This window comes from Pan troglodytes, chromosome 9, assembly GCF_028858775.2.
Source record: "Pan troglodytes isolate AG18354 chromosome 9, NHGRI_mPanTro3-v2.0_pri, whole genome shotgun sequence".
NCBI classification, from domain to species: domain Eukaryota; kingdom Metazoa; phylum Chordata; class Mammalia; order Primates; family Hominidae; genus Pan; species Pan troglodytes.
Genome location: NC_072407.2, coordinates 121,662,876 through 121,688,320, shown reverse-complemented (window position 1 = coordinate 121,688,320; position 25,445 = coordinate 121,662,876). Strand labels below are relative to the sequence as shown.

At 53.4% G+C, this 25,445-nt stretch overlaps 1 protein-coding gene and 1 long non-coding RNA gene across 3 annotated transcripts in view; one reads left to right on the top strand and one right to left on the bottom strand.

The window, feature by feature from the left end:
* Positions 1–1,724: 1,724 nt before the first annotated feature.
* Positions 1,725–16,279, bottom strand: LOC101059011 (uncharacterized). The gene is made up of 5 exons (XR_001707584.3): positions 16,052–16,279; positions 12,222–12,315; positions 9,053–9,164; positions 6,185–6,442; positions 1,725–3,102 (listed from the first exon to the last, which is right to left on the bottom strand). It is a non-coding gene; the product is annotated as an uncharacterized LOC101059011 (long non-coding RNA).
* A 156-nt stretch (positions 16,280–16,435) lies between these two features.
* Positions 16,436–25,445, top strand: part of NECTIN1 (nectin cell adhesion molecule 1) — a 68,445-nt gene continuing 59,435 nt past the window's right edge. Inside the window, exon 1 of one of the 2 annotated variants that reach the window (XM_016922150.4) lies at positions 16,436–17,383. In XM_016922150.4, the coding sequence (XP_016777639.3) occupies positions 17,305–17,383 (79 nt within the window). In that variant the 5' untranslated portion in view covers positions 16,436–17,304. The remainder of the gene's footprint in view (positions 17,384–25,445) is intronic. The other variant, XM_016922151.4, reaches the window with a different exon arrangement.

Below are 25,445 nucleotides of genomic sequence, written 5' to 3'. Positions count from 1 at the left end.
GGAAGGACTTCGAGTCAGACAGAAGGAACGTGGGATTCCTCAGAAGATCCAAGAGAATGGGAAGGGCTGCTTCTGAACAACAGCGGGCTGGCAGTGGGGCCAGGCAGACAAAACGGTCTCCAGAGGTCCAGTCCTTGATGGGTTGTGGGTCCCCCACACAGAGCAAGCCCCTCCCAATGCCCACTCCTACAGTCCCCTCACTCTGCCACCCCCCGACCAAGGGAAAGGGCTTTGCTCCCACAGAACCTCCAGCCTGCCCACCTCCCCTTCATCCTTGCAGAAGCCTTTCATCCCGAGTTTTCCTCCTCAGTGGCTCCCACATCCTCCCTGGCTACTGGGGTCCTCAGAAATCTGTCCCCAACAGATCTTCTACCTCTGAAGGGCCAGCGAGGCCCAGTTTGGTGACTCCTCATAGTCCTTGGTCCTAGGGTAAGAGCCTTCGCCTCAGACCAGACTGAGCCCAACACAGAAACCAGACTGTCTGCAATACCCACAGACCCTGCCCCAGGAGACAAGGGCCACTGGCATTAGACCTGTGCACAAAAGCTCCCTTCGATGGCAAGTTCCCTGAGGGCAGGGTCCATGCCTCTCTAGTAGGCCCATGGTAGTAAGGGAACACCCACTACAGAGCCTGCAGCCTCTCAGAGAGGGCCCTGGAGAAAACCTAACCCCTTGCCATTTCTCCCAAGAGGGGAACTTGGCAGAAGGAGCCACTCCAAAGAGGCCACTGCTTACACCACAGGAGTGAGCAAGGCTGGGGGGCAGGAGAACCACCACTCCCAGGGGTACCCTGAACGCAGCTAAAGGGGCCACTGTCAGCATGAACCCGCCCTTCTCCCCACCAACCTCCCTTGACACATTCCCACTGCTCTCTGCCCCACCTCCACGTTCACCAACCACAGCACTTCTCCCTGATCCTCCCTCCATAGCCCTTATCCTCCATCCCCGAACTCACAATCTCACTTTCTGCTAAAGAAACTCCCCTTCCCATCTCCACCTCAACTCCAACTCTAATCACAGGACCACTGCTAGTCCCTGTGATAACTTTGTGCAAATTAGAAAAGATGCCTCTTTCTCCAGGTGGATGCAGGCCTGATGAGAAAAGCATAGGCTGGATTTCAGCCCCCAACTCTTTCTTGGCCAGGTGTCCTTGCACAGTGCACAACCTAGCCACCTGCACACAGCAGCCCCATTTGACAGACTCAGGGAGTGCACCCACTGAAGGGCCTTGATAGACAGCCCAGCCATGGAGACCCAGGAGAGTGGGCTAATTTATCCATGGTATCATGGCAAGCTGGTGGCACAGTCAAGGTTGAAGATCCAGGTATAATGACTCCCAATCCAGTGCTCATTCCCTCTCCCCACTCCACCTATGTCTCACTCTTGGGAACAAATGGCAAAGCCAAGACAGCAGAACCCATGAAAGCAGCGCCTGGGGAAGCCTTCTTGCGCTAATTAGAAGAGAAATGATAACCTCATCTCAAGCTCTGTCTAGACATAAAATTGAACATAAAACTTTCTGAACCGTGTACCACCTAACCCTTGGCTGGTGTGGAACGTAAATACAGATCTTCCCTATTTATTACCCACCTACCAACCACATTAATCTCATGCTACTTCATTGTGAGTATGGCCCGTATGTCTGTCTAGGCCAATGTATCTGTCTTGGCCTGGAAGCACCCAGATGGAGTTTCCAGCTTGCAAGGAACCCCTGAACACACTAGTGCTGAGAAGATGGCTTTTAATTCAGATGAAGGCGAGGGCAGTGGTGATGAAGAAGAAAGGGGGTGGGAGGGGAAGGAAAAGGTGGGGAGGAGGAAGAAGAAAGGCAATTCCTGATGTCTTAATTTCATATCCAGTCTTCCCAGCTGCCTCTAACACCACTGGGCTCTGCTTCCCAGAAATGGTGGTGAAGATACACACTCATGCCTGCTCATTCTTACGTGCTGTCTCTGTGTCTTTCTCTCTGTCTCCATCTCTCTCTCTCTCTCTCTCTCTCTCTCTCTGGGCAGTGCCTGCAATATAATGTGGTGATTAAACTCAGGAAGAGCCAGGCTTCCTGATTGTATATCAGGTGTTGCCACCTCCTCGCTGTGGGACCTCAGGCAAGTGTCTTAACTTCTCTGTGCCTCGGTTTTCTTTTCAACACAACGGGGATAACAACAAACATGACCTCATAGAGTTTCATGAAGATTATGAGAGTGAAGATACGTAAAGCACTTAGTACAGTGCCTGGCTAAGGAGGTATTCTGTAAGCATGAGCTGTAACTATCTTAGGGTGCTGTGTTTTTGGCATCTTGTCCTGGTCCGGTTTTCTTGCAGATGGGGTAGGGGGTGGGGAATTGTCCAGGTTGCTGGCACAGTTTCCAGCTCAGTATTCCAGCAGTCAGCAGAGATGGGCTGCCTGGGGAAGAAGCGAGCTTCCAGTCACTGGGAGTGATCAAGCAGAATCCAGATGAGCATTTGGCATGGATATGGCAGAACAGGTGAGGGAGGAGGGGGAAGGCCTCTTCCAAAGTCCCTTCCAACCCTGAGAGCCTGGGAATGTGTGAGTAAACCCACATCTCCAGGCACCTGCATGGACAGAGCCTTGCCCACAAATGAGGATGCATGTACAGGGGCACACTCTCTGCCCTGGCATTGAGGAGCAAGAAGAAGTGTTATAAACCAAGCAAACCAGCACCCCCACCCATGCTCTCCCCAGCCCCCAGCCAATTCCTGCGTGCACACAGGCATCCAGGTGGTGAGCGGGAGCTTTGAGGGAGGTACCAAGTAGATATCACTCCTGGCTCTCTTTTAACGGGTACCAACTGCCAGCCACACCCCACCCACCACAGGCCAGCTACGAGGCAGGGCTGGGGGCAGGAGCCAGGAACGGGTTAGATAGTAGGGTGTTCGTTCTACTTCTGATGTGGGTGGACTGATAGGGAACCTGGGAAAGTCCTGGCCTCCAAAGATCAGGGTGCCCAGAATTCAGGTGTTGTGGGAGGGAAGGCCTTTGCCCATCACGGAGGGAATCAAGCAGGCGTTTGTAGAAAGGCCGGGCACCCCACCTCCAGCAAAGGCTCAAATTCAGCTCCACCTTCAGGTCCAAGCAGCTTCCTTTTAGGGGTAGGATAAGAAGAGAGATTGCGAAAATCCTTGCTGCCTAAACTCTCCTGCCCTGGCCTTCTCCTCTCCTCGCCGCACCGCGCACAGTTTCCAGCCCTCCTTCCGCTGGGAGCCGCGCCCCCATTAGCCATTCCGCGCTGATAAGCCCGCGCTGCCGCACACTCAGACCCTCCCTCAGCCCGTGATGCATTACTGCATATGATTTGTCTTTGCAGCCGCTGCCACAGCAGTTCTTCCTTCCTAACAATATTGGCTTCGCCTGGTGTTAAAAAGGGGCCGTAAGTGCCACCGAACATCTTTGCTGGGGAGAGGAGACCGCACACTGGGGGGATGGGGAGGCGGGCCCGCCCCGAATGAGCCATTTGCTGCGGATTCATCCAAAGGCCGATGATCCACTGGCAAAAATTAGGCAGGGGGTGGGGCGAGGGGTTGGGGAGGAGACAAGAGCTAGTAGGGGGCGAAGAGACGACATCCGGGAGGCGGGGCTTTCCCCCCAGGCCGGCGCGCCCAGCCTCACGCCCCCTCGCACCCCTGCCCACCCACCCCCGGGCCCTGCGGAGTGTCAGGCGCGGCAGGAGGCGGGGTGTGCCTGTGTGTGCCTCTGTGTGTGCATGTGCGTGTGCGCGTGCCTCTGTATATGTGTGCGTGTGCCTCTGTGTGTACCTGTGTGTGCGCGTGTGCCTGTGTGTGCCTCTGTGTGTACCTGTGTGTGCGCGTGTGCCTGTGTGTGCCTCTGTGTGTGTGTGTGCGCGTGTGCCTGTGTGTGCCTCTGTGTGTGTGTGCGCCTCTGTGTGTGCCTCTGCGTGTGTGTGCCTCTGTGTGTGTGTGCCTCTGTATATGTGTGCTTGTGCTTCTGGGTGTGTGTACCTCTGTGTGTGCGCATGTGTGTGCCTCTGGGTGTGTGTGCCTCTGTGTGTGCCTCTGTGTGTGTGTGTGCGCCTCTGTGTGTGTGCCTCTGTGTGTGCCTCTGTGTGTGTGTGCCTGTGTGTGCGTGTGCCTCTGTGTGTGCGTGTGTGCCTGTGTGTGTGTGTATGCCTCTGTGTGCGCGCGTGTGTGTGCGTGCGTGTCCCCACCAGCCTTCCTACCACAACCCGGCCGCTCTTCCCAATCAATGGTCTCTTTGTGGCGGAGGGACTGGAACGATGTGTGCGGGGGAGGGTGGGAGGCTGCCTCCTGGGCACCCCGCGCGCCCGACCCAAGCTGACAGCCGTGGGGCAGGGCTCCCCGTACCCCAGTAAAAGTACGTTCCCCCGAGTGTCTCTACCCTCTGCGGACCTAGAGAATGGGGCCCACAGAGGCGGTGGCTGGAGCCTCCCGGACTCTGCGCTATGGGGCGGTTGCAGGTCCCACACGGGGAAGGACAGGGACGCTCTCTCCGCGGCCCACGACCGCTAGGTGGCGCCGTGCCCGTCCCGCCTCCAGGAGGCCCCGCAGGGTCCCAGGCGCCCAGGGTACCTGGAGGCGAGGTGGGGAGGCGGAGAGGAGGTGGGGGCAGCATTCCCGCAGTCTCATTCATTCGTGCATTTGTCCATGCCCACTGAATTGGACAGTCGGACAGAGGGACAGGTGCACATCCTTCTCTTGAAGGTCTAAATGCCCAAACCTCAGAGAGACTAGAGAGATACCCCACAGGAAAAGTGAATCCAAGGTCATCTATGGCAAAGGCCAAGCGAGAGGTATACCCAGTGCACTAAGTTCAGAAACAACCGTGGAATTCGACAGCACAGAACCCCGAGATGGGTTATCTTGACCATTCTGCGCCAGACCAATCAAATGGGGGAGAGTCATTCATTCCCGCCAGTGCCAGGCCCTGGGCTGGACTTCAGACACTCAATTGTGACCTGTCCTCAGGGAGTTTATGGACTAGTGGGGGAAGGACATCAGGCAGATAACTACACAAATAATTCCCTAGCTACAGCTGTCTTGCACGTGCACAGGTGTAGAAAAAGGGGAGAAGAGTCAACCCTCGCCCTGGGTTGCCTGCTCCAGCCCTAACTAAGGTTGGAAATAGGGGTGTTTGCCTTATGAAGAACATAAATCACTTCCTCTTAGTTCAAAATAGAAATAAGAGCAGTAGTCTAACATCCGAGGCACAGTCAAGGCAAGACTGACCATTTTTCGGGGGTAAACTGGGGACCACAGGAAAAGAGCCTGGAGACAAAGCGCTTAATTCTATGTGCGGGGCATGGTGCATGGTTACTCCTTTAACCTTCGGTCCACTCTGTGGAGTGGATGTTAAGCCTACTTTACAGAGCAGGACATTGAGGCCCAGGGAAGTAAGAGACTGGCCCAGAGTGCCAAGAGCCAGTTTATGACAGAGCTGGGACTGGACCCCATAACCGCCTCAGGCCCAAGTCCCATACCTCTTCTGCTATAACAGCCTGCCTCTAGGACCACGTCTGGATGCCCTGCTAGGGCCAGAGCAGTAGGGTGGAGGGAGATCAGAAAGAGAAAGGGGCTGGGCAGGTGAAGAAGCCTCCAGATTGGGGTCCTCATCACCACTCCCAGCTCATCACAGCCAGCCCTTTCTCTGCATCTCCTGACCAAAGCACCACCCGCTTAACATTCTGCTCAGTTTCCTCTGTACTCCGACTCCAAATGTTTATCAACACATGCTGTAATGTAATCAGCTCCTGGGAAAATACACACCAGGTAATGGATGCTGATAAGAGTGTCAAACAGATGTCCCCTCCCTGCCCCTCCCTCCTAGCCACAGCTGGCACACCCAGGAGGCTGGGGAGGCATCTCTTGCCACACCACCCCTCCAGCCCTGGCAGTGGAGGCATTCCTCCAGAAGCTGCCCAGGCAGGCAACAGGGCCTGACCCTGTGGGGCCCAGCATTGTGCCAGGCATTGTGCCGTGGACTTTACACACCTCGCAGTAGCACTGTAAGTTTGGTGTTACTATTCCCATTTTGCAGATAGAGAAACTAAGGCACACAATAATGATGAAACCAGAGTGAAGCAGCAGCAGCATCAGAAGCAGATTAAGGGGCCATCACTCCACTTCTCCATTCATCATCAGGCAACCTCCCCACTGAACATGGCCCTTTGAAGGAAGCTGCCCTCATTACCTTTCTAAGTTGTTGGATCTAAGGCCCCAGCCTGTATGGACTTGGCAAGTCAGGTGGAGGAGGGCTTGCAACATGTTCCTCATTTCTGGCCCAGCCAGGTAGGAGACAGGGTCCTGAACCTGTCCTGAAGGCTCAAGCAGAAGAGGGAGGCTCCCACTAGGCATGTGGGAGCAGAAGGGGATCCAAGGGAAAGGGAGAGCCTTCTTTGTCCTTTTCTCCTCCCTTTTCCTCGAGGGGCTTAAGGACCCACATGTGGACCTAGACAGAGGGGAGAGAAAGTGCACAGAGTTGAGGACAGCCCTGATGGAACAGGATCCCCCCACCCTCAGGACCTTCCAGGACCAGCTGTCTGAGGCTGGGCAGTCCTAAAGGAAATCGGTATTTGCTTTTCCCTCCAACGGTCAATTGCTCCTTTCATCTGGCAGGGAGTTGTAAATGAGAATTTATGGGATTTCTAATGATGGCGGTTTCCCTTTATCAGCCTCCAATTCCCACTTCTCAGCTGGGGTTGACTCGGGGAAATGTTTTGACCAGGAATCAAGAATCTAGCAGGCCCCTGCCCTGGCTGCTGCTTTCTGTAGTGAGGGCTGGAAGTTGTCAAATAGGCATGGGAAGCTCACTACCAAGAAGTCAGATCTGAGTTTCAGGCCGCCTCCCAGATGGCGAACTTCACCCCTCTAGCTTCTGTTGCTTCAACCATAAACCTGGGGTAATAATGCCTGCTCCACCCACCCGTCTCACAGGGCTGCTGCGAGGATCAAATGAGATTACAGGCCTGAAAGCCCTTTGAAAAATATGAAGCAATCATCCACCCTGGTTTTGCTATTATTATTATTGCGGTGGTGATTGTGTGTAGGTGCAAATGGGAAAACACATTATGGCAACCTGCACGTCTTTGAGAGTGAGCTTGTTTGTGTACACGGAAGTGTATGTGTCAGTTTGCGGAAGGGTCGAGCTCTTGTGTGTGCACCTGGGTTTAAAAGAATGTATGGGGCAATGTGTGTGCATCTATGAGTATATCAGTACATGTGCACATATTAAAGTGTCTTAATATAATAATAGCATATTAAAATAGAATATAATAGTCCTATATGCCAGGCATTGTGCTAGACACTTGATATGGATGCTCCTTTTTAATTCTTGTAATGTGTTTGTAAAGGCATGAGAAGGGGTCTGGGCCAGTGTAGGTGTGCGGGCATCTATGTGAGGCTGTGTATATAGCACTTGTGACATCCATGTGTCAGTGGTGAAAGGGCATGTCTCTGATGAAGGTAATGGCATGTAAACTAACGCAATGCCTATTCATCTCATCCAGGTAGCAGGGAATCTCTCCATGTGCTCGTCTGAGTTTCAATGAAAGGATGGGCATAAATGTCAGTGAATCTGAATGTGTGTGCGCATGCATGTGTGTGCATTCACATGCATAGGGGTGCACACCTGCCTTCCTGTTCCTAGGCCGATTAGTATAATTGTTTGTTAATCATCAGCTGCCTGGGCTGTGTGAGCCCCCGGCATGCCCTGAGCGCCATTGCCACGCAGCCATCAAACCCACACAGACACACTGTGGTGACAGCAGCATGCTTGGGAGGGAGTGCCACTCTGCTCTCTGGAGTCACAGTCTGTGCCAGGCAGCAGACCCCTGCCAGGGGAATGTCCAGATTGACTACACCAGGTTTGGAGCTGCAGAAGCGCTCCACAGATGGGCTAGGCTCAGAGCCTTAGAGCAAGACAGACAGAGCCCAGAGGACCTGGGCCGAACAGGCAAACCAGTGCCTGGACCAGGAATGCCATCTGAGCACAATACGGGTTGGGGCTGCTGAGTGGCCAGGTATAAAACACGCTTGCTGGGCTACAGCCCTACCATGCACGGCTCCCTGTGACCCTCAGGATGAAGTCCAAACTCCATAATGCAGCACAAAGGCCCTCATGACATGGGCACGTGACTCCCCAGGCCCCTCTCTAACACTCACCTCTGGCACCGCACCAGCCAGACTGAATGAACTACTCTCAGTCCTTCGGAGCACCCAGCCTCTGGGCCTTCTTGCTGTCTTCTCCTGTGCCTGATTTCTCTACAACATGACATCCCTGGCCAGCCAGTCCTCATCCCTCAAGGGAGCTCTACTCATCTCTGCAGGAACATGCCCTGACCCTTCCTGACCCCCTAGACTAGGGAAGGGTCCCTGCACACCTGACATTCCTGAAGTCCCTAGCTTTCCTTGCTGTCCACTTCCTTATGGATCCTTGCCTCCCCCATTAGACTTTGGTCCCAGGAAGGAAGACAGCGTGTTGCAGCCATTCACGGAATATCCAAATGCCTAGCACAGATCTGATTGTAGGTGGTCCATACACATTTCTTGAATGAATTATTGTTAAAAGCCAGTTGTGAGAGACCAGTTGTCTTAAGCTCTCCATATACAAATCATGATACCCATCCAGACAGGCTCTTGGTCTCTCAGATCTCAAGGCTGGGGAGAAGCACCCCCTTCCCCACTCCCCTCCTCCATCCCACTCTACCAATGATAATCATCATCCCCAACAGGTATGAAGATGGCATACAAAATGCTTTTACAAAGATCCTGGGAGTCGTCAGTGTCATCTTACAAGTGAGGAGACTGAGGCTGAGAGAGGTATTAATAGCTCATTAATAGGGTGACCAACTTGTCCCACTTTGCCTAGGACCTTCCCAGTTTTAGCACTGAAAGTCCCGTGTCCTGGGAACCACCCCCTCCTCAGCCCCAGGTAAACTCCAGGTTTCACGGTTAGTAAATGGCAGGTCCAGGACTCAGACCTAACTCCAGAACACAGCATCCTCTCCCTTGGCTGCCTCCTGGGTAGCACGTGGTCTCATGTTCCTCAGAATTCAGTTACCTGCATGGGCATTTTCTGCCCTCCGGATGTCACCTGCAGGCCACTTGGCAGCCTCCTGGATCACCTCTTTCTGGAAACATGTACTCAGGATGTACAGGGCATTAATATTAACCTAAATCAAATATAATTTGAAAGCTCATTTCTTCAGGAAAAGCACTTTACATAATAGAGAAATAAAATTAAATCTATTATTAAAGTAGCCTCATAATGATATTAAAGTAAATTTTAAATAAAATAAAAACTCTTCACCCACAAATTATTTTCATTTCTCCATGTCACCTTCACATTTTTCTCCTTATAAGTGTACATTTTTACAGAATTATAATGCAGTCTATGGATAATACTTGTTCTTTTCACTTCATATTATAGAAGTGTCTGGGTTGGACTTTCCTCATTTGGGGTTCTCCATGTCATTAGCATCAGTCATTAGCCCAGATCACAGGGAGTCTGGGCTCAGGGCTGCCTCCTTCCCAAAGCACTCCTTCTTCAGCAGGGATTCCTAACTCAAGGCCCCAGCTGGGCTTCAGCAAGTTGCCATGCAAACACTGTCCTTGTGCGTATGTGCAGTTTTCAGGGACACAGTGCTCATCAGATCCCGAAAAGGTCTGAGACCAAAGAGTCAAGACCCACAGCTCCACAGCCCGAGCCTTACATCCCCACTCCCAGGCAGGCATCAACCATGAGCTTTTTCTGCTGGGGTTGGGCTGATCCAGGAACTCTGCTCTTCCCTAACAATACCTTCTATTTCTTGGTTTTCACATAACTTGCAAGAAAAATCTGGTTCCTCTAGACAAGTAGTCCATCCTGATAATTATCCTGACCATAACACCCATCCCTGGATATAAGAGCATCATCAAAGGGAGGAAAGTGTGGGTGGGAGGTTGAGTATCTTCCTTTCTCAAAGCCCTTTTCCCTTTCATCTTTCTACATAAGGCATGCTCCACACAGAAGCTCCACTCCGTCCCTTCCCATCTTCATGACCTAAGCTCTCTGGTCTATGCGGATCCTCGATGAAACCCTCTTCTCAGTATCACCGTTGAGTTTTAAGTGCTCCCATCCCTAATCAGGAATGCCGCCTCCACTCACAACCAGAATTCTTTAGGATTTGGGACGTCATGATTCACAGAAGTATACTGAGGGCCTTCTGACCAGACACAAGGCATAGAACAATTTCCCTTCTTTCTGGAGAGTTAGATGGTTCAAGATGGAACTTGGGCCTTCCTATCACCTCTCAGAGCTCAGCCCCAAAAGCCATGCAGATCGCTGGGACACCATGGCCCACAAGGGAGAGGCTGGTGTCTGTTAACCATCTTGGCAGCACTTCAACACAGTGGATCATTGGACTGGGGAGTGGGTGCAGCTGTGTGTAGTTGCTCCATCCCCAAGAGCAATGGCAGCCAAGACTCTGCAGTGATCTCCATAGGAATAACAGTAATTAAATGTTGCTAAGCGCTGTGGGATACAGAGGCACCATCATAATCACCACAGCCACCAGCGTGATGATCATAGTAATTAGGTGCTGTGGCTTCCCATCTACCCTGGGAGCACTGCCTGAGGTGAGGTTGGCCTCAGGTTAGGGCAAGAGGGTAGCCATGCCAGCTGGGTCCTCTTCGGGGTTGGCTAAGGCTTCAGCCATACTTTCTTCATGGGATTCCTCCTCCTTTCCTCTCCCCTTGCTCTCAGCCTCAACTGACACCAGGGTAAGGACTGGGGACACAAAAGGGGGTGACCCCCATCCAGCATGCCACTCCAACATATCTTCTCCTATTGACAGATTTCAGGGGATTGGGGAATCTTGGGGAATTCTTAATAGGGCTCCTCTCACATCAAAGTGAACTTTATTAGCCAATTTCTGAATGACACAGAGGGGCCTGGGATATGACCAGGAGGGGAAGTCATTACTGTATGGACTTTGGGCCTTTTCCAAGCCCAACAGCCGCCTCTCTGAAAGAACCTGTGGAAGTCAAGGGAGGGCTCAGAGGAGAGTTTCCTAGGGATGGTACGTTCCCCAGGGCTGATCTCGTCTAGTCTCCCCACCTCATGCCTCCAGCCCTGAGGTGGGTGAGAAAGGTGAGCCCAACTGCCTGCTCTTCAAGTGGGCTGTCATTCCTGCAGTTATCAAGTCTCAGGGCCAGGAGGGAACATGGACCTCATTGCATCCATGCTCCATGCCAGGGCAAGAAGCCCATGCACAGCATGCCTTATGAACGAGCTTGCAGCCTGAGTCTGAAAAGTGACTGGGAGGTCAATCCATTGTCGGTCAACTAAGATCCCTCAACAGTCTTGCCTAGATTAAACTGAAATCTACCTCCCCCAAAAATATGCCCATTGGTCCTGACTTTTCCCTATGAAGACACACAGATGATGCTTGCTCCTTTCTCCCTATAGATTTTGGAAGCTTGGTAGTCATACCCCACTTAACACTCCCTTTGGCCTTCTCAATTGTGAAGTCTGAAGCCGCTTTCCAACCTCTCTCTGCAGATAACTTCAGCTCCCACTGTACTGCAATGACCTTATTATAAACTTCCCCCCTTCACTACTCCACCCCAAAACTTCTACCTTCACTACTCTCTTCACCTTCCCTCCAGGCTCAGAGAAAGATGGGTCTTCTCCTTTCCAAGGCTGACCCCTTCCCACCCCCAGTGCCCCCCAACCCAGGACTTGCTCCATAAATGACACCCTATTTCACTTCTTACACTTGCTTCTCCACTCCCTCACTGTCCACTAGCTCTTTTCCTTCTGACTACAAGATGCTCAGTAGCTTTTGATTTCCGAAGAAAAAGGAGAAAATAAGCCTCTTGGTCTGTCTTGCTAACCCTCTCCGAGCTTCTCATCCACCTTGCTCATTCCATCCACCACCAAACTTCTCAAAAGCAGAGAGGATACCTGCTGCCTCTGCTTTTTCACCTTCCAGTTGCTCCTCCTCCCACTTTGATCTGGGTTCAGCCCCTGCCTAGTCACCAACATCCCTCTCTCAAAGGTCACTGGTGGTTTTGCCACTGCTTCCAAAGACCCCTTCTGATCCCCACCTGCTTTCTGCAGCATCAGACACTGTTAGCAACCTCCTCCACCTCCTCTATTAAATCCTCTTCTCACTTGGCTTCCATGACAACCCTCTCTCCTCACTCCCCTCCTCCTTCACTGACCAATCATCATCTGTCCATCCTACCCACGTTGTTGCCAGATTCATCTCCTGAAGCATAGCTCTGACAGTTCCCAATAAGTGCTTCTCTGTTCAGAAACTTTCCATGGCTCCCCACTGCCTGCAAAAATAAATAAATAAATAAATAAATAAATAATGGAGTTGTAAAATCACGCAACTATATGTAATTCATAATATACAATAATCTGTCACGTTTTCAAACCTTTTTAAGCAGCAGAATCTTCAAAATCCATTAAGAGATATCTTTCTCAGAAGCCCAATTTTCAAGCACATGAAAACACATGCTCTTTATATATGGCTCCTGTTGAGCCCAGGAAATTCTAGGGTTTCCAAAACACAACTGGAAAACCAGTGAACAAATTAAACTCCTCAGTCTGCAGATGAGAAAACTGAGGTCCAGAGAGGGGAAGTGATTGGCAGAAAGTGGCACAGGATGTGAGTTAATCAACACATTTTCATTACAAGCCTATCAGGTACCAGGCATGTTCTAGGTGCTAGAGATATAGCAGAGAACAACAGCAACATGATCCCTGCCCTGGAGGAGCTGACAGTCTAATGGGGAGTGAATGAGGCACTATAAACCATCACGAAAGTGGTCCCAAGTATGCAAAGTCGATAGCAGGGGATGATTGGAAATCCCAGTGGCTCCTCCTTGAAGCCTCAGAGCAGGGTGAGATGAGGCTGCAGAAGCAGGCATGGGCCCCTTAGGCCTTGTTGAGGACTTGACACTGGTCTCAGAGTCTGGCAGGCCAAGAAATTGTTCCTGGGCATTGACCATCTGCATTTGAAAATAACCCACTACTAAATGTAATGTTGTATCCTGGATTAAATTGTGGAACAAAAAATAGACATTAGTGGGAAAAAACCTGGGGAAATCTGAATAAATTCTGTAGTTCAGTTAATAGTATTATACTAACACTAATTTCTTAGTTTTGATAGATGTACCATGGTTCTATAAGATGTTAACATTCAGGGAAGATGAATGAAGGGCGTATGAAAACTCTGTACCATTTATGCAACTCTATTGCAAATCCAAAATTATTTCAAAATAAAGCTTGTAAAATATATATAAACCATTTTCAGGAAGGGGAAAGCTGGATGTGGAGAGACAGATGACAATAATAATGATGACTAATACTTAGACCGTTTTTACTGTACACCAGGCATTGTTCCATGCACTTCACATGTTTGGCTCAAGGCTCATTTAATCCTCACAACTTCAAGAGGTAGGTGCTCTTATTTCTCCCTGTTTTACAGAGAAGGTACCTGAGCACAGAGAAGTTAAGTCACTTGCCCAAGGACACATAGCTATTGGGTGTCAGAGCTGGAGTTTAAGAATTCCAATCCAGGCAGATTAGCTCTCCAGAGTTCCATGTGCTGGACCGTTACATTTTACTCCCCATCTCAGTGCAGACTGGCTATACTGTCAGAAAGTATTGTAAAGACCAGGTAGAAATCATGAGTGCATGGACTAGATTAATAACAGGAGAAATGGAGCAATGTCACTAGACTTTATATATATATGATATATATATATCTCAGGGGCATATCAGGGGCATATCAATGTCACTAGACTATATATATATATATATCTCAGGGGCAGAATCAACAAAATTGGAACATGGTGGTTCAGGAAGAGGTAAGAAGCAAGAGTGACTCCTGGGCTCACAGCTTAAGAGCAGGAACCAAAGCCTGCTTTCCTGCATGCTTGGTCCTGTGTTTCTTCCCTGTCACTAAAGGAAATCTTCTGGTCCTTTTGCCTTCTGTTTGCGCCTACCTGTCCCTTTCTCTTATACATCTCTAAAACGCAAAACAAACTGGAATGCCTACTGTCCTAACACAGGTGTCACCTCTCCCACCTCCGCGCACCTCCATGTTCTTGTACAAGCTGTTCCTTCCACTTAGGAGTCTCTCTCCTGCCTCTTTTGGTCCAAATCTGATCTGTCCTTCAGGGTCTCAGTTAAATGTCCCCTCCCCCAGCAACCTTCCCTGCTTGTTTAAAGATGATGAGTGAACAACCATACTATATCACTTACTTGCTTCCATCTTCTCCACCCAACCAATCCCCAGGCAGCCACATCTTCCCTGCTGGCCGCACCCTCTTTGGAAGCTCATTTAAGATCAGAGGATCAAAGAAGCCTGACCTAAAGATGGAGAGAGTGCAGCCGGGTACAGTGGCTCATGCCTGTAATCCCAGCACTTTGGGACACCAAGGAGGGCGGATCACCTGAGGTCAGGAGTTCCAGACCAGCCTGGCCAACATGGCGAAACCCCATCTCTACTAAAAATACAAAAATTAGCCGGGCGTGGTGGCACACACCTGTAATTCCAGCTACTCGGGAGGCTGAGACAGGAGAAACACTTGAACCTGGGAGACAGAGGTTGCAGTGAGCTGAGATCGCGCCACTGCACTCCAGCCTGGGCAACAGAGCAAGACTCTGTCTCAATAAAATTAAATTAAATTAAATTAAATTAAAATAAAAGATGGAGAGGATGGGAGGGTAAGAGCAGGGAACAAGAAGACCTTGGTACATCTGGGATTGCCCCTTCAAACCATGCCTTCAGCTCCTACAATGTGCCTGGCACAGAGCTGAAGGCCACCACAATGAATTCAATTCAACCCTGGCCCTTAAAGCACTCAGCAGCCAGATGGGAGATTCCCAGCTGCCACAAACTAAATCTGATAGCGTGTTCCCCAGTTTAAAACCCTCGTAGCAGCTACCGGGCATGATTCACGAATCTGCAGACCTCTCCTTTCCTCAAGTCTTAGGCTCAGGCTAAACCAGTCAACCCTTTGTGGGCCCCCTACTCACCTGACCATTGCTTACCTTCATTCCTTTGCTCGTGCTGACCCTCTACCTTAAATCCAGTCTCTTTTATATCTCTGCCCTCCAGCACTTACCTTGGTCTGATAGATGACTCACCGAGACCCTGTGTTCACTTCCCTGAAGCCTTTACACCAACCCCACCCCGGGCTAAACTGGGCACTTTTTCTGTGACCCACCAAACCCACACAATCCCATATTAAATATTTGTTTACGACATCCGTTTCTATGTCTGTCTTCCCCCACCCTTCAACTAGATTGAGTTCCTTCAGGACAATGATGATGTCTCTGTATCCCCAAGCCAGGCGCTGTGTTTTGACACAAAGAAAGCCCAGGTTACATTTGTTAAATGTAAAAGACCATACAGTGAGTGGGTGAGTGTTCATGACAATGCCAGATCTGACTACTTCCGCGAGAAACCGAGACACTCCAGGGCCGGATTCCAGACAGTGGGAATATGGCGCTGTCTTTGCCCCTTCTCCAGTGAGGAACCAGAATTTACGTGTTATCAGAAACAGCCACTTCCCCTCTGCTCCTGCCCGCCTAGAGGGCTGGGCAAAGGGTAGAGGGAGCAGTGTCCGGCCAGGGTCTGGGGAGAATTCGGCTCTCCTTAGTGGGAAACTCTGTCTGTCTTCCTCCCCCAGGGGGAGGGGATGGGGATAGGAGGACCAGAGTAAGGGGAAGAGGGCAGGCCCGGAGGGCGCAGTCGCCTTGGCAGAAATCCTACCACACCCGGATGTGGTGGGTGGTGAACGGGATGGGGCGGAGAGTCCCTGCCCTGCCAGGGACACTGACTGGACGATCCACTTTCGCGGGAATCCCACAAATCTCTCAAAACTAAGGTCCTGGAAACTGGAGGAGAGCTCGTTTTCAGGCTATGTTTGGGCAAGGGCGGGGCGCGGGGTGCTTCAATTTTTGGAAAAGGAACCCCCGAAGGGAGCAGGGATTAGAAAAGAAACTCTACCAGAAACCTCAGTGGGCCCGTCTCACCCACTCATGCCCACCACTGACTTCTCTGGCAGCTCCCCGTCGCCCCGCGCACCGCTGCCTCCCCGTGGAACGTCCAAGTGGTGCAGAGGAGAGGGATCTCCGGAGACTGGGTTCTGTTGCGAGCTATGCCACGTTCCGTCCCGGGCGGAACTCTTCTTTGGGCCTTTGTTTCCTCGTCTGTGAAATGGGGCCAGGGTGGGAGCAGAGGGCTTGCAGAAGCCCTGCCAGCTCCGACGCTGCTAGCCGGGATTCTCCATCCCGCCCTCTCCTCCACCGCCGCCCCCGGCCCGGTCCTAACTCCACCCCCACCCGCCGCGCCTCGGCGCCGCCGGCCGCTAGGGGTCACTGCCTGCCTTTGTCAGCGGAGGAGGAGGGCAGCCCGCGCTCCAGCCGGCTCCCCAGCTGGCAGGCGGCCGAGGGGTAGCTCCCGAGCGAGGGTCCTGAGCCGGACCCCGCAGCCCGCGCTCGCGATCCGCCTCTGCTTCGGTCGGGAAGGCGCGTGCGCTCGGGCTCCGACCGGGCCCCGGCGGGCGCGCATCGAGGCCAGGAGGGGGTTAACGCTAACCCCTCCCCTCTGGCTGACATCACGGGCGAGCGGGTGAGAGGCTGGAGCTCGGCGAGTGAGAGAAAGAGAGCGAGAGCAGCGAGCGCGGCTCCACATTGTTGCGGATCGCCGGCACCCGGCAGAGCGGCGGCGGCTGGGACGCGCGGCGCCTCCGACCCGTTCTCCTCGCGCCCGGCCGCGCAGCCAGAGCCACCCGGGCCGCCGACCACCGAGCCCCGCGCCCGCCGCCTGGGCCCCGAGCCTTCCGCGCCGCCCGGGTGCGTCCCGCCACCCTCGGAGGACGGCCGGCCATGGACGCCTGCAAGTTGGAGCCGAGCGGGAGGGTGTGAGCGCGCCGGGGCCAGGAGCCCGCGCCGCGCAACCGGGCAGCCGGGCGAGCCGGGGGTGGGTCCCTCTCCCCAGCCCCGCTCTGCGTGGAAGAAGAGGGCGGGGACCGGCGCCGGGAGGAGAGCGGAGGAGGCGAAGGGGCATGACTCGTGCAACTTGCGGCGGGCATCTGCCGAGCCTCTGAGCCGGCGGCGGCCCGGGGCCCGGACTGCGGCCGCGCGGATCCCACCCAGCCCACCCCGCCCCGGCCGACGGCTGCAGCTGACCTGGATCCTTCGAGCGCCCGCCGACCGCCAGCGATCTTCCCTCATCTTCCGGGCTGGTTTCTGCTGCGCGAGGAGCGCTGCCCTCGCCGCCCCTCTCGCCGGCCCCCCGGCCCCCGATGGCTCGGATGGGGCTTGCGGGCGCCGCTGGACGCTGGTGGGGACTCGCTCTCGGCTTGACCGCATTCTTCCTCCCAGGTAAGAGCGCTCACCTCTGCTGTCCCCACCCCCATCCAATGCCTCCCCGGGGCTGGGAGCCGGATGGCGGGCACGACTGGATTGTGGGGAGTGAAAGGAGCCAGAAAAGTTGGGTCACGGCTTGGGTAAAGGGGGTGGGAGGTGGCACGGCGGAGAAAGAGGTTGAGAAGCCGAACCGCCTGCCCTGCAGGGAAGCAGTCAGATGCACGTCTCTATGTAGCATGAAAGCACTTTCTCCGCTCAGTTCTTCACAAAAAATAATAATATGTAATAGCGTTCTATTTATTTAATAACCAGCTCTCTGCTCGGGAAGCAGTTTGGAAACACTGCGTGTTACATAAATGCAAAATAATCACCGTAATCACCGTCTTGGGGTGGGAGACAACAGCCCCAGGGGGAGGGCGTCAGTCTCAGAGCTGCGGGTTTGGAGTATGGCGGGGGGGCTTCGTCTCTTTCGGCGGCCCCTTTGCCAGACGGCTCAGGACGCTCGGGCCCCCTCCCGCCCCACACCGCCCCACAGCGGGCGCGGAGAGTCGGCTGCTGCGGCAGAGGCGGCTCCTCGCTCACCTGCGGTTCCTTTCCTGGAGGGTGAGGCCGGGGCAGCCTCCTCCCGGCCTGGCGCGGGACCGGGCTCCCCCTCGGAACTCTGCTCCCAGCTCTGGGGGCTCTCCCTGGAGGAGACACCGCGGGCTTCCTGCCATCCAAGTAGCTGCATGACCCACTTTCCCGAGGGTGCCCCGCGTGTCCTTCCTCGAGGTGCGGGCTGCCGGCAGCCGAGGGGTTAACCTCGCGCCCGACCCCGGGGTGGCCCTGGTGGCCCATTCTGACGGGTGGGGTGGGGACGGAGGCTGGGACCAGCCCAGGCATATTGTGCTGGGGAATGAACTGGAAAATGCGTTTAGGAGGCAAATCCGACCGAGTCCCCTCGCCTGGATTTAACCCTTTGTGTCCCTGGGGAAGCTGCCGAGCTCGCCGGCTGACTGGACACCAAGCGTGGGTCAAGGGGTGTGGGGAGTTCCTCCAGCTCTCTGGGTAGAAACCAGAGACGACCTGCAGCTCTAGCAAGATGGGATTTTGGGGAGGGGGGCGGAGCTTGACTGGAGCACGTGGTCCCCGCCTTGGGGTGGCAGAATAGGGGGTCAGTGTACAGAGACCATCTCCTCGTGGGGCAGGAATATTAGATCCCGAGTTCCTGCAATGTGCTTTGCCGCAGAATGGCCAGACAGTTTGTTATCGAGGGACCAGTCTGGCTGCCTAGTTCCGGGGCTAGGGTGCACTCCTGGAAGGCAGAAGCCTGGCCTCATTCCCTTCTATGCCTCTTCTGCTGCCAGCCAGCTCACTACGAGGGCCCCGCCAATCTCACTAAGTGGTGGATGTCTGGGAAGCAGTTTGTGAAAGCCAGTACTGGGGTGCCTCCACCCGTGAAGCCTGGGGTGCTGCCCTGCTGGATGTGGGGGGTGGGGAAAATCCAGGGCTCACAGGTGTCACTGCCCACCCTGCCCCCAGAGGGTGGTCTTGGTGAGAGTGAGAGGTCTTCTCACACTGGATGGCCTGGGAAGCCAGCCAGAGATACAGAAGTTCGGGCTCTAGGACTTGCCTGGCCATGGGGATTTGAGCTTCCAGGAACCCTTCAATTACATATGTCCACATCCGGAACCCAGAGAAAGGAGAGCTTCCCAGAGCTCTGGTTGGTCCAGCACACTAGGGGTTAACGTAATCCTGGGATGGACAAAGGGTGGTGGGAAGGGTTGGGAGAAGGGGAAGGAACTCACCCTATTCTCCTTCCTTTTGTTATTCTCTTTCCCCAGCTTTGTGATTCCTTCATGGTTAATTCCTTCACTGGGGGCTAGAGGCCTGCTGTGCTCCACCCACTCAGGAAATGGGAGCAGGGAGGTGAACTCACCTGGATCAAGGTGGATTCAACCCCTGCCAAAAATCTACGTGAAAGGGTGGGATGCAGAGAAAGGAACCAGGGTTGAGAGAGGTACTTAATAAATGCTCTTCCATTGACTGTAATTGACTGATGGGTAGCATCCGTGCGCCGAAGTTCCCGGACCGCCCAGCTCCTCTGCCCAGTGGCTGGGCTCCTGGTGCCTTCTCTGCTTGCTTGCTCTAGGGTCCACGGGTGCAGGGAGGCAGGTGGATACGGTTGTGCCCAGTCTGACACTTGGATGGAGGCTGGTTGGCCCAGAAGTTGCAAGCCCACACCCTACTTTGCATCACCTGCTGGCTTCCTCCCCATTGCCCGCTATAGCGTCTCTCTAGGGACTTGCCAGTCTGATGCTCTTTTCAGGGTTTTCCTGGGCTGTGACAGGGAACCTGGGTCTGGGGGTTTGAGGAGAGGAAGAGGGAGGGGCCTGGAGTGTGTGTGATTGCCCCCAACTTCAAAACACTCCCAATCTGGCTATTGAAGTGTAAACACAGAAGTATGTTTTCAACAACACAGACTTTACTAAGCAGTGTGGTGAAGCCCCACAGGCTTCTGTTTCCTGAGATGACAATCCACAGTTTCTTCCTGTTAACTTAGAGGAGAGGGTCAGTGGGGCAGGTGGGTTACATCCCAAAAAGAGATAGGGGGAGCCCGAGGAGGAGGCAGAGGACCTGCTTGAGAAGCAGGTGTGTTGAGCTGTTGTCCCACCTACACCACACCCTCCCTAATTGGCTTCCCCACACCTTTTGTCTGGAAAGAGAACACACACCCCAGGTGTCATGCACACCCTCGGAAGACCTGTCGGGTCACAGCACACCCCTCTCAGCAGCCTCTCTCTGCAGCTTGTGCAGAGCTTGCTGCCATGTGGTCTTCGAAATTCCAAGTGTCGGGGCTATTGGGTTATTTTCCTTCCTCTCTCTCTATTTCTCACATACAGTGGTGTGCTTCAGCTTGCTGGGCAAGGCATTATGGCAAACCCAATTCTGCTGGCCTGGGGTTTGCAGCATGTGTAAATGGGAATCTCCTTACCCATTTATAAGGCAGCACTGTGGAGTGCCTTGGAATTGGATTCTAGGCCTCCGTAGTCAAGGCTGGAGGGGAAGAGGAGATACTGCAGAGCTTGGGCCCAGTTGCCCTGGCTGAGTGGCCCGGAAGGCATCTCTTGAACCTGAACTTCTGAGCATATGGGACAGGTAGCCCTTGTTGCCTGAGGCTGGCTGAGGCTAAGAGTGTTATCGGTTCCCTTCTCAGCCACTCACCTTTGTACAATGAATCCACCTTGGCTACTGTTTGACCCCCGGACTCTGTTGTATGTTGTCAGGATGGTTGAGCCGGCCAGAACTCTAGTGCTGATGACTGAGCAAGTGGACCAGGCTTGGGGGGCAGAGGGTCAGTTCCAGTTGCTGTGTCTATGATACTGCCATTGTTTAGCAGCTGACTAATGTTCATTGTTCAGCACAAACAGAAAATACCCAAGGGAGGTGTGAATGTATCTTCAATTTTTCCGATTGTATCTTTTCCTGGTTAACCTGGTGAATTGAATGCCTCCTACCTCAGAGAGGGACAGACAGAGAGGTGTCAGCATATTCACCTGTTTTGCTGATTTAAAAAAAACAAAAAACAAAAAACTTTAAACATTAGCCAGTGTGCCAGGCTCAAATGGTCATGAGCCAGCTGTGGAACTTAAGCTGTGACATTTCTGACAGTCTGCATAGGGTCTCACCTTTAGTATAAAGTGTGTGTGTGCACACAGGTATACAGGGCTTTGTGTGTTTGTGTTGGTGATCTACCATTCACTGTGTGTGTGTGCATCTATGGGGACTAGGAGTAGAAGGTGTATGTGCTTGTGTCTGTGGGTCACTATGGGACTAGGGCCATAAATATATAACATCGAATGTATATTCACATATAACTGACTGCTTAGAGTTTTCTGACTAGGACTTTGTGAGTGGTCCAGACTTGAGAATGCCTATTTTATGTGTCAGAGTGTCGGTGAGGGTGACTTTGGGAGGGCACCTAGGATTTGCCCTTGGTTAGCTCTTCTAGGACACACTACCGGGTCCTTTGGGGGGTGGGAAGCCTCTATGATGCTTCCTTTTTCTGTTCTGCCCTTGGCTTTAGACTGGGCCTCTGCCTGCTCGCAGGGAGATGCTGAAGACCTTGACCACACCGGGAGAGATATTCCTCTCTTGTCAGCCTTCTGTTGTCTCCCTGGCAGGCATAGCAGCACTGGAACCTGGCATTACCTGGGGCCTGGCCTGCCCCACGAGTTCTCCTTATCCATGAACGGCTGGGAGGGGCAAAGGGAGGCAGTTTTTCAGCTCCTAATTTGGCATCTTTGCTTCCTACATGGGTACTTAAGAAAAAGAATCATGGTGTGTGTGGGGAGGGGAGGTAGCATACTCTGGGCAATTAAAAAGGGTGTGAGCATGAGCTTTGGTCCTCCATGAGGGCCCTGCAGAGCTGTGTGTGCCCAGGTGGGCAACATACGTGTGCCTGGAAGCATCCTGGGTTCATGCAGCAGAAAGCAGGAGCCCCCTTATTGGAAAAAGAAGTGGGAATAAGGGACAAGGAGTGGGGAAGAGGGTGGTCCTGGGAGCCCAGCACCCTGTGCCCAAGCCCAACTAGAAAACGTTTCCCCATGATGCCCACCGCTGTCCACAGAGACCAGGTCTGCAGAGCCAGCAGCAGATGTGCTAGCTGGGGCAGGAGGTAACTTAAGATCTGAGCAGGGATCACCTTGCAGACGGAATGCCCTGAGCTGGAGATAACACCCTTTAGTCCAGTTAACTCTTTAAGCTCTGGATTCTCTCGTGCTGTTGGGGGCTAGGAGATGGAGAAAGGGAAGAGATATGAGAAAACACACGGAACATAATATCTGTACCTCACCCCATTCCACAAGGAGAGATGAACTCAGTGTAACAGGAGAGACCCGAGATGGACACAAAGACAGACTTTCTGACAGCAGATTGTAGAATCTTCAGGGCAATAGATTATCCCAGGTTTGCCCTGGGTGGGGGCTGGGGAGGCAATAGGTATGTATTCTCGGGCAGGGGCAGCTAGTGGGAGGTCTGCCTTTCACAGCCTCCCAGGAGAGAGCAGAGCAGCAGTGGTCCCAGGCCCTGGTGGAGGGAGAGCAGCAGACAGCTCAGTTCCTCTCCCTACAACCTGATGATCACTCCATCTTGGCAGCCCAGCATGATGAGATTGCAAATTGGGGCCCACTGGCCTGGGTTGGAATCCCACCTCTACCAATCACTAGCTGAGTGACCTTGGTCAAGTCACTTTATAGGCCTCAGTTTTCCCTTTTTTTTTTTTTTTGAGACAGAGTCTCGCTCTCCCCCAGGCTGGAGTGCAGTGGCAAGATCTCAGCTCACTGCAACCTCTGCCTCCTGGTTTCAAGCGATTCTCCTGCCTCAGCCTCCCGAATAGCTGGGACTACAGGCAGGTGCCACCACACCTGGCTCATTTTTTGTGTGTTTTTAGTAGAGACGGGGTTTCACCCTGTTAGCCAGGATGGTCTCAGTCTCCTGATCTCATGATCCGCTCATCTCAGCCTCCCAAAGTTTTCGTATCTTTAAAATAGGTTTTTGTTAATACAGATTCCCAAAGAGGTTTGTGAAGATGAGATTGAGAATGTTGTATGAAAAGTGCGTAGCACATTGCCAGGCATGTGAGCACATGCAGTGAAGTGAACTTCTATCCCCTATGCCTTCCCTCTCAATGGTCCTGGCCCCTCTGAGTCTGCTACTCGTGTTCCCTTGAGAAAGAGCCACTCAGCTGCCTGCGCACTGCTGACCTCACTTCCCGTGTCCCCAGCCAGGTGCTACTTGGGAAGCGAGTTCCTGCCCCCACTCGGGAGCCTGGCTGCCTGTGGGTAATGCACAGGTTCAGCTGAGGTGGTTGAGGGCTACCTAGGCAGCAGGTGCTGGGTGGCCTTTGTTCTGCCGCCTGTCACTGAGGGCTCTCCCGGCACCTGCCTCGCTCCCTGGCTGTGGCCCAGCTGGGGCACCATTGCCCATCTGGAGGCTAGCCGTGGCCATAGAGAGGGCCTGGGACTCAGCCCCTGCCTTCTTTCACTTCCACATTTGAGGGGAAGGTGGACAACAGCACCCTCCCTCCAGGACTCCACTCACCCCGTGAGATGGTATCAGCCAGATGGGTAGAGAATCCCTGCTGGGGTCACCTCCTTCTCACTGGCAGAAAGTCCCTTCAGCCTCCTGTTACAGACTGAATCCTTTTGCAAATTGTCATAATACTGTCTGTGGCACTCTATAGCCACAGTTTCAGCTGAGCCTCTCAGGAGCCCCATGTGAATGGCATTAGTGTTGTATTAGTTCCATTTTAGAGATGAGGAGAGTAAGACCTAGGTTTAGTAATTTGCTGACCGTCTTATGCTGTTGTGGCCAAATTAGACACTGGGTCTTCTGACTGCAAATCCAGTAAACCAGAAGGATGAAAAGATCGGGAATGGACGGAAGAGGATAAATCAGGCCAGTAGGATGTTAGAAAGTGTCCATGGGACGGTCCTCCACTTTACCAGCCACCACCAGCTCACACTCCTCCTACAGCAGGGCAGAGCCTGGCAGCTCCCTGGGGAAGTGAGTAATAAGTTGAGGATATAGGTTGGAGGGTGGCCCAGCCAGAGGTGACCACAGAGCCCAGGTTGGTGTAGAATAGAGGATGCCTAACAATGGAACATTCCTGGGGGCCAGGGAAGCAGTGTCCTGGAGCATCTCTCTCTGGGTATCTGGGCTGAGACATGGGCAGGGCCCCTGAGGTGTGAGCACGGAGCCCTGGGGCACAGGCAGGCACAGTGCCAGGGTGTGGGCCTGGCCCGGAGCAGAGAGCAGGTGTGGACTAGACAGAGCAGCAGAGAGGCACGGGGGCTGGCCCTCTCCTGGACTATCCCCCACCCACTCTGGTCAGCACAGACCCCAATTTCATTCTCAGTTTATGAGGAGTCTTATTACCAAACCACAGACAATAAAACCCTCCTGGCCACTCTGGCCTGGATCTCATTAGAGGACATTAGTTCCACTGGCTGGTGGCTCCACAGGGACACAGCTTCGGGAGTTGGGACACAGCTGCGGGCGTGGCCCAGGCAGCAAAACAGGCCAGTGGCCTTGGGCACCAGAATGTCCCACTGGGAGTCTGAGTTCAAGCTATGGGCTTAAATGGAGTCCCTCCCCACAAAGTCCTGGAATTCTTGCTTCCCAAAGCTGGAAATGCGTGTCCTGCCCACCCACTTGGATGCTCAGTTCTGCCCCCTGCCTGAAGAGGAGGACACGGCTCCCTCCAGGGCTGTTCTGGGGAGCCGGCCTTCTCTGGGAGGAGCTGGGTGGAAGCTCAGCAAATCATCATTCCATGGAGGAAGGCCCTTGGGGACAGGGGACAGAACAGCCTCCCACACTCGGTACATCTGGATGTGCTCTGAGATATACGCCCTAGCACCAGAGATGGACTCTGGAGTCCTCGCAACAGCCTTGGCCTGAATCTTGGCCTGTCTTTCTGTCTGAAAAGCAAATGTAGGGAGTTGGGGACCCTAGAGAGGAAGCATTTCCCCTCACCTATAGATGGAGTTTCACCGATGGCTGAAAGAGCCAGCCACTACGGAGAGCCAGCAGGTAGCCTTGGCAGGGGCTTCCTAGTCCCACCCCTCCCCGGCTCGAGTACCTTGTCCTCAGTCATTGTGCTGGGGCCTTGGATTCCATCTTGTGGTTCTTCCCACCAAAGACAGGAGGATTTCTTTCTTAGCAGATTCTGGTGCCTGCTGACCAGCAGCCTTCTCTCTGCCTGTACCTTCCCCTCTGCTTTGCGTCCCTCCCCTGCAAGCCTGCATACCTGCTGGTCATCAGAACACTGCCATGGCTTGAAGGAGGTGTCCATGAAAAACAAGACAGGAGCCAAGGCAAGCGTGTCCCTTCTCGATGCCTCAGGCTTGTGAAGGAAAATGAGCACCACGCCCAAATAACTGGCTTTTAGCACACACAGGCTCACTCGGGGTGCTCCCATGGGGGGGGGGTCACACGGGTCAGCCCACGCTTTCGCAGGTGCCCGCCAAATGAGTCAGTGGAGATGGGAGCGCCAATCTGCTGGGGCAGATGTGAGTCTGCCCTGCTGTGGAGGAAG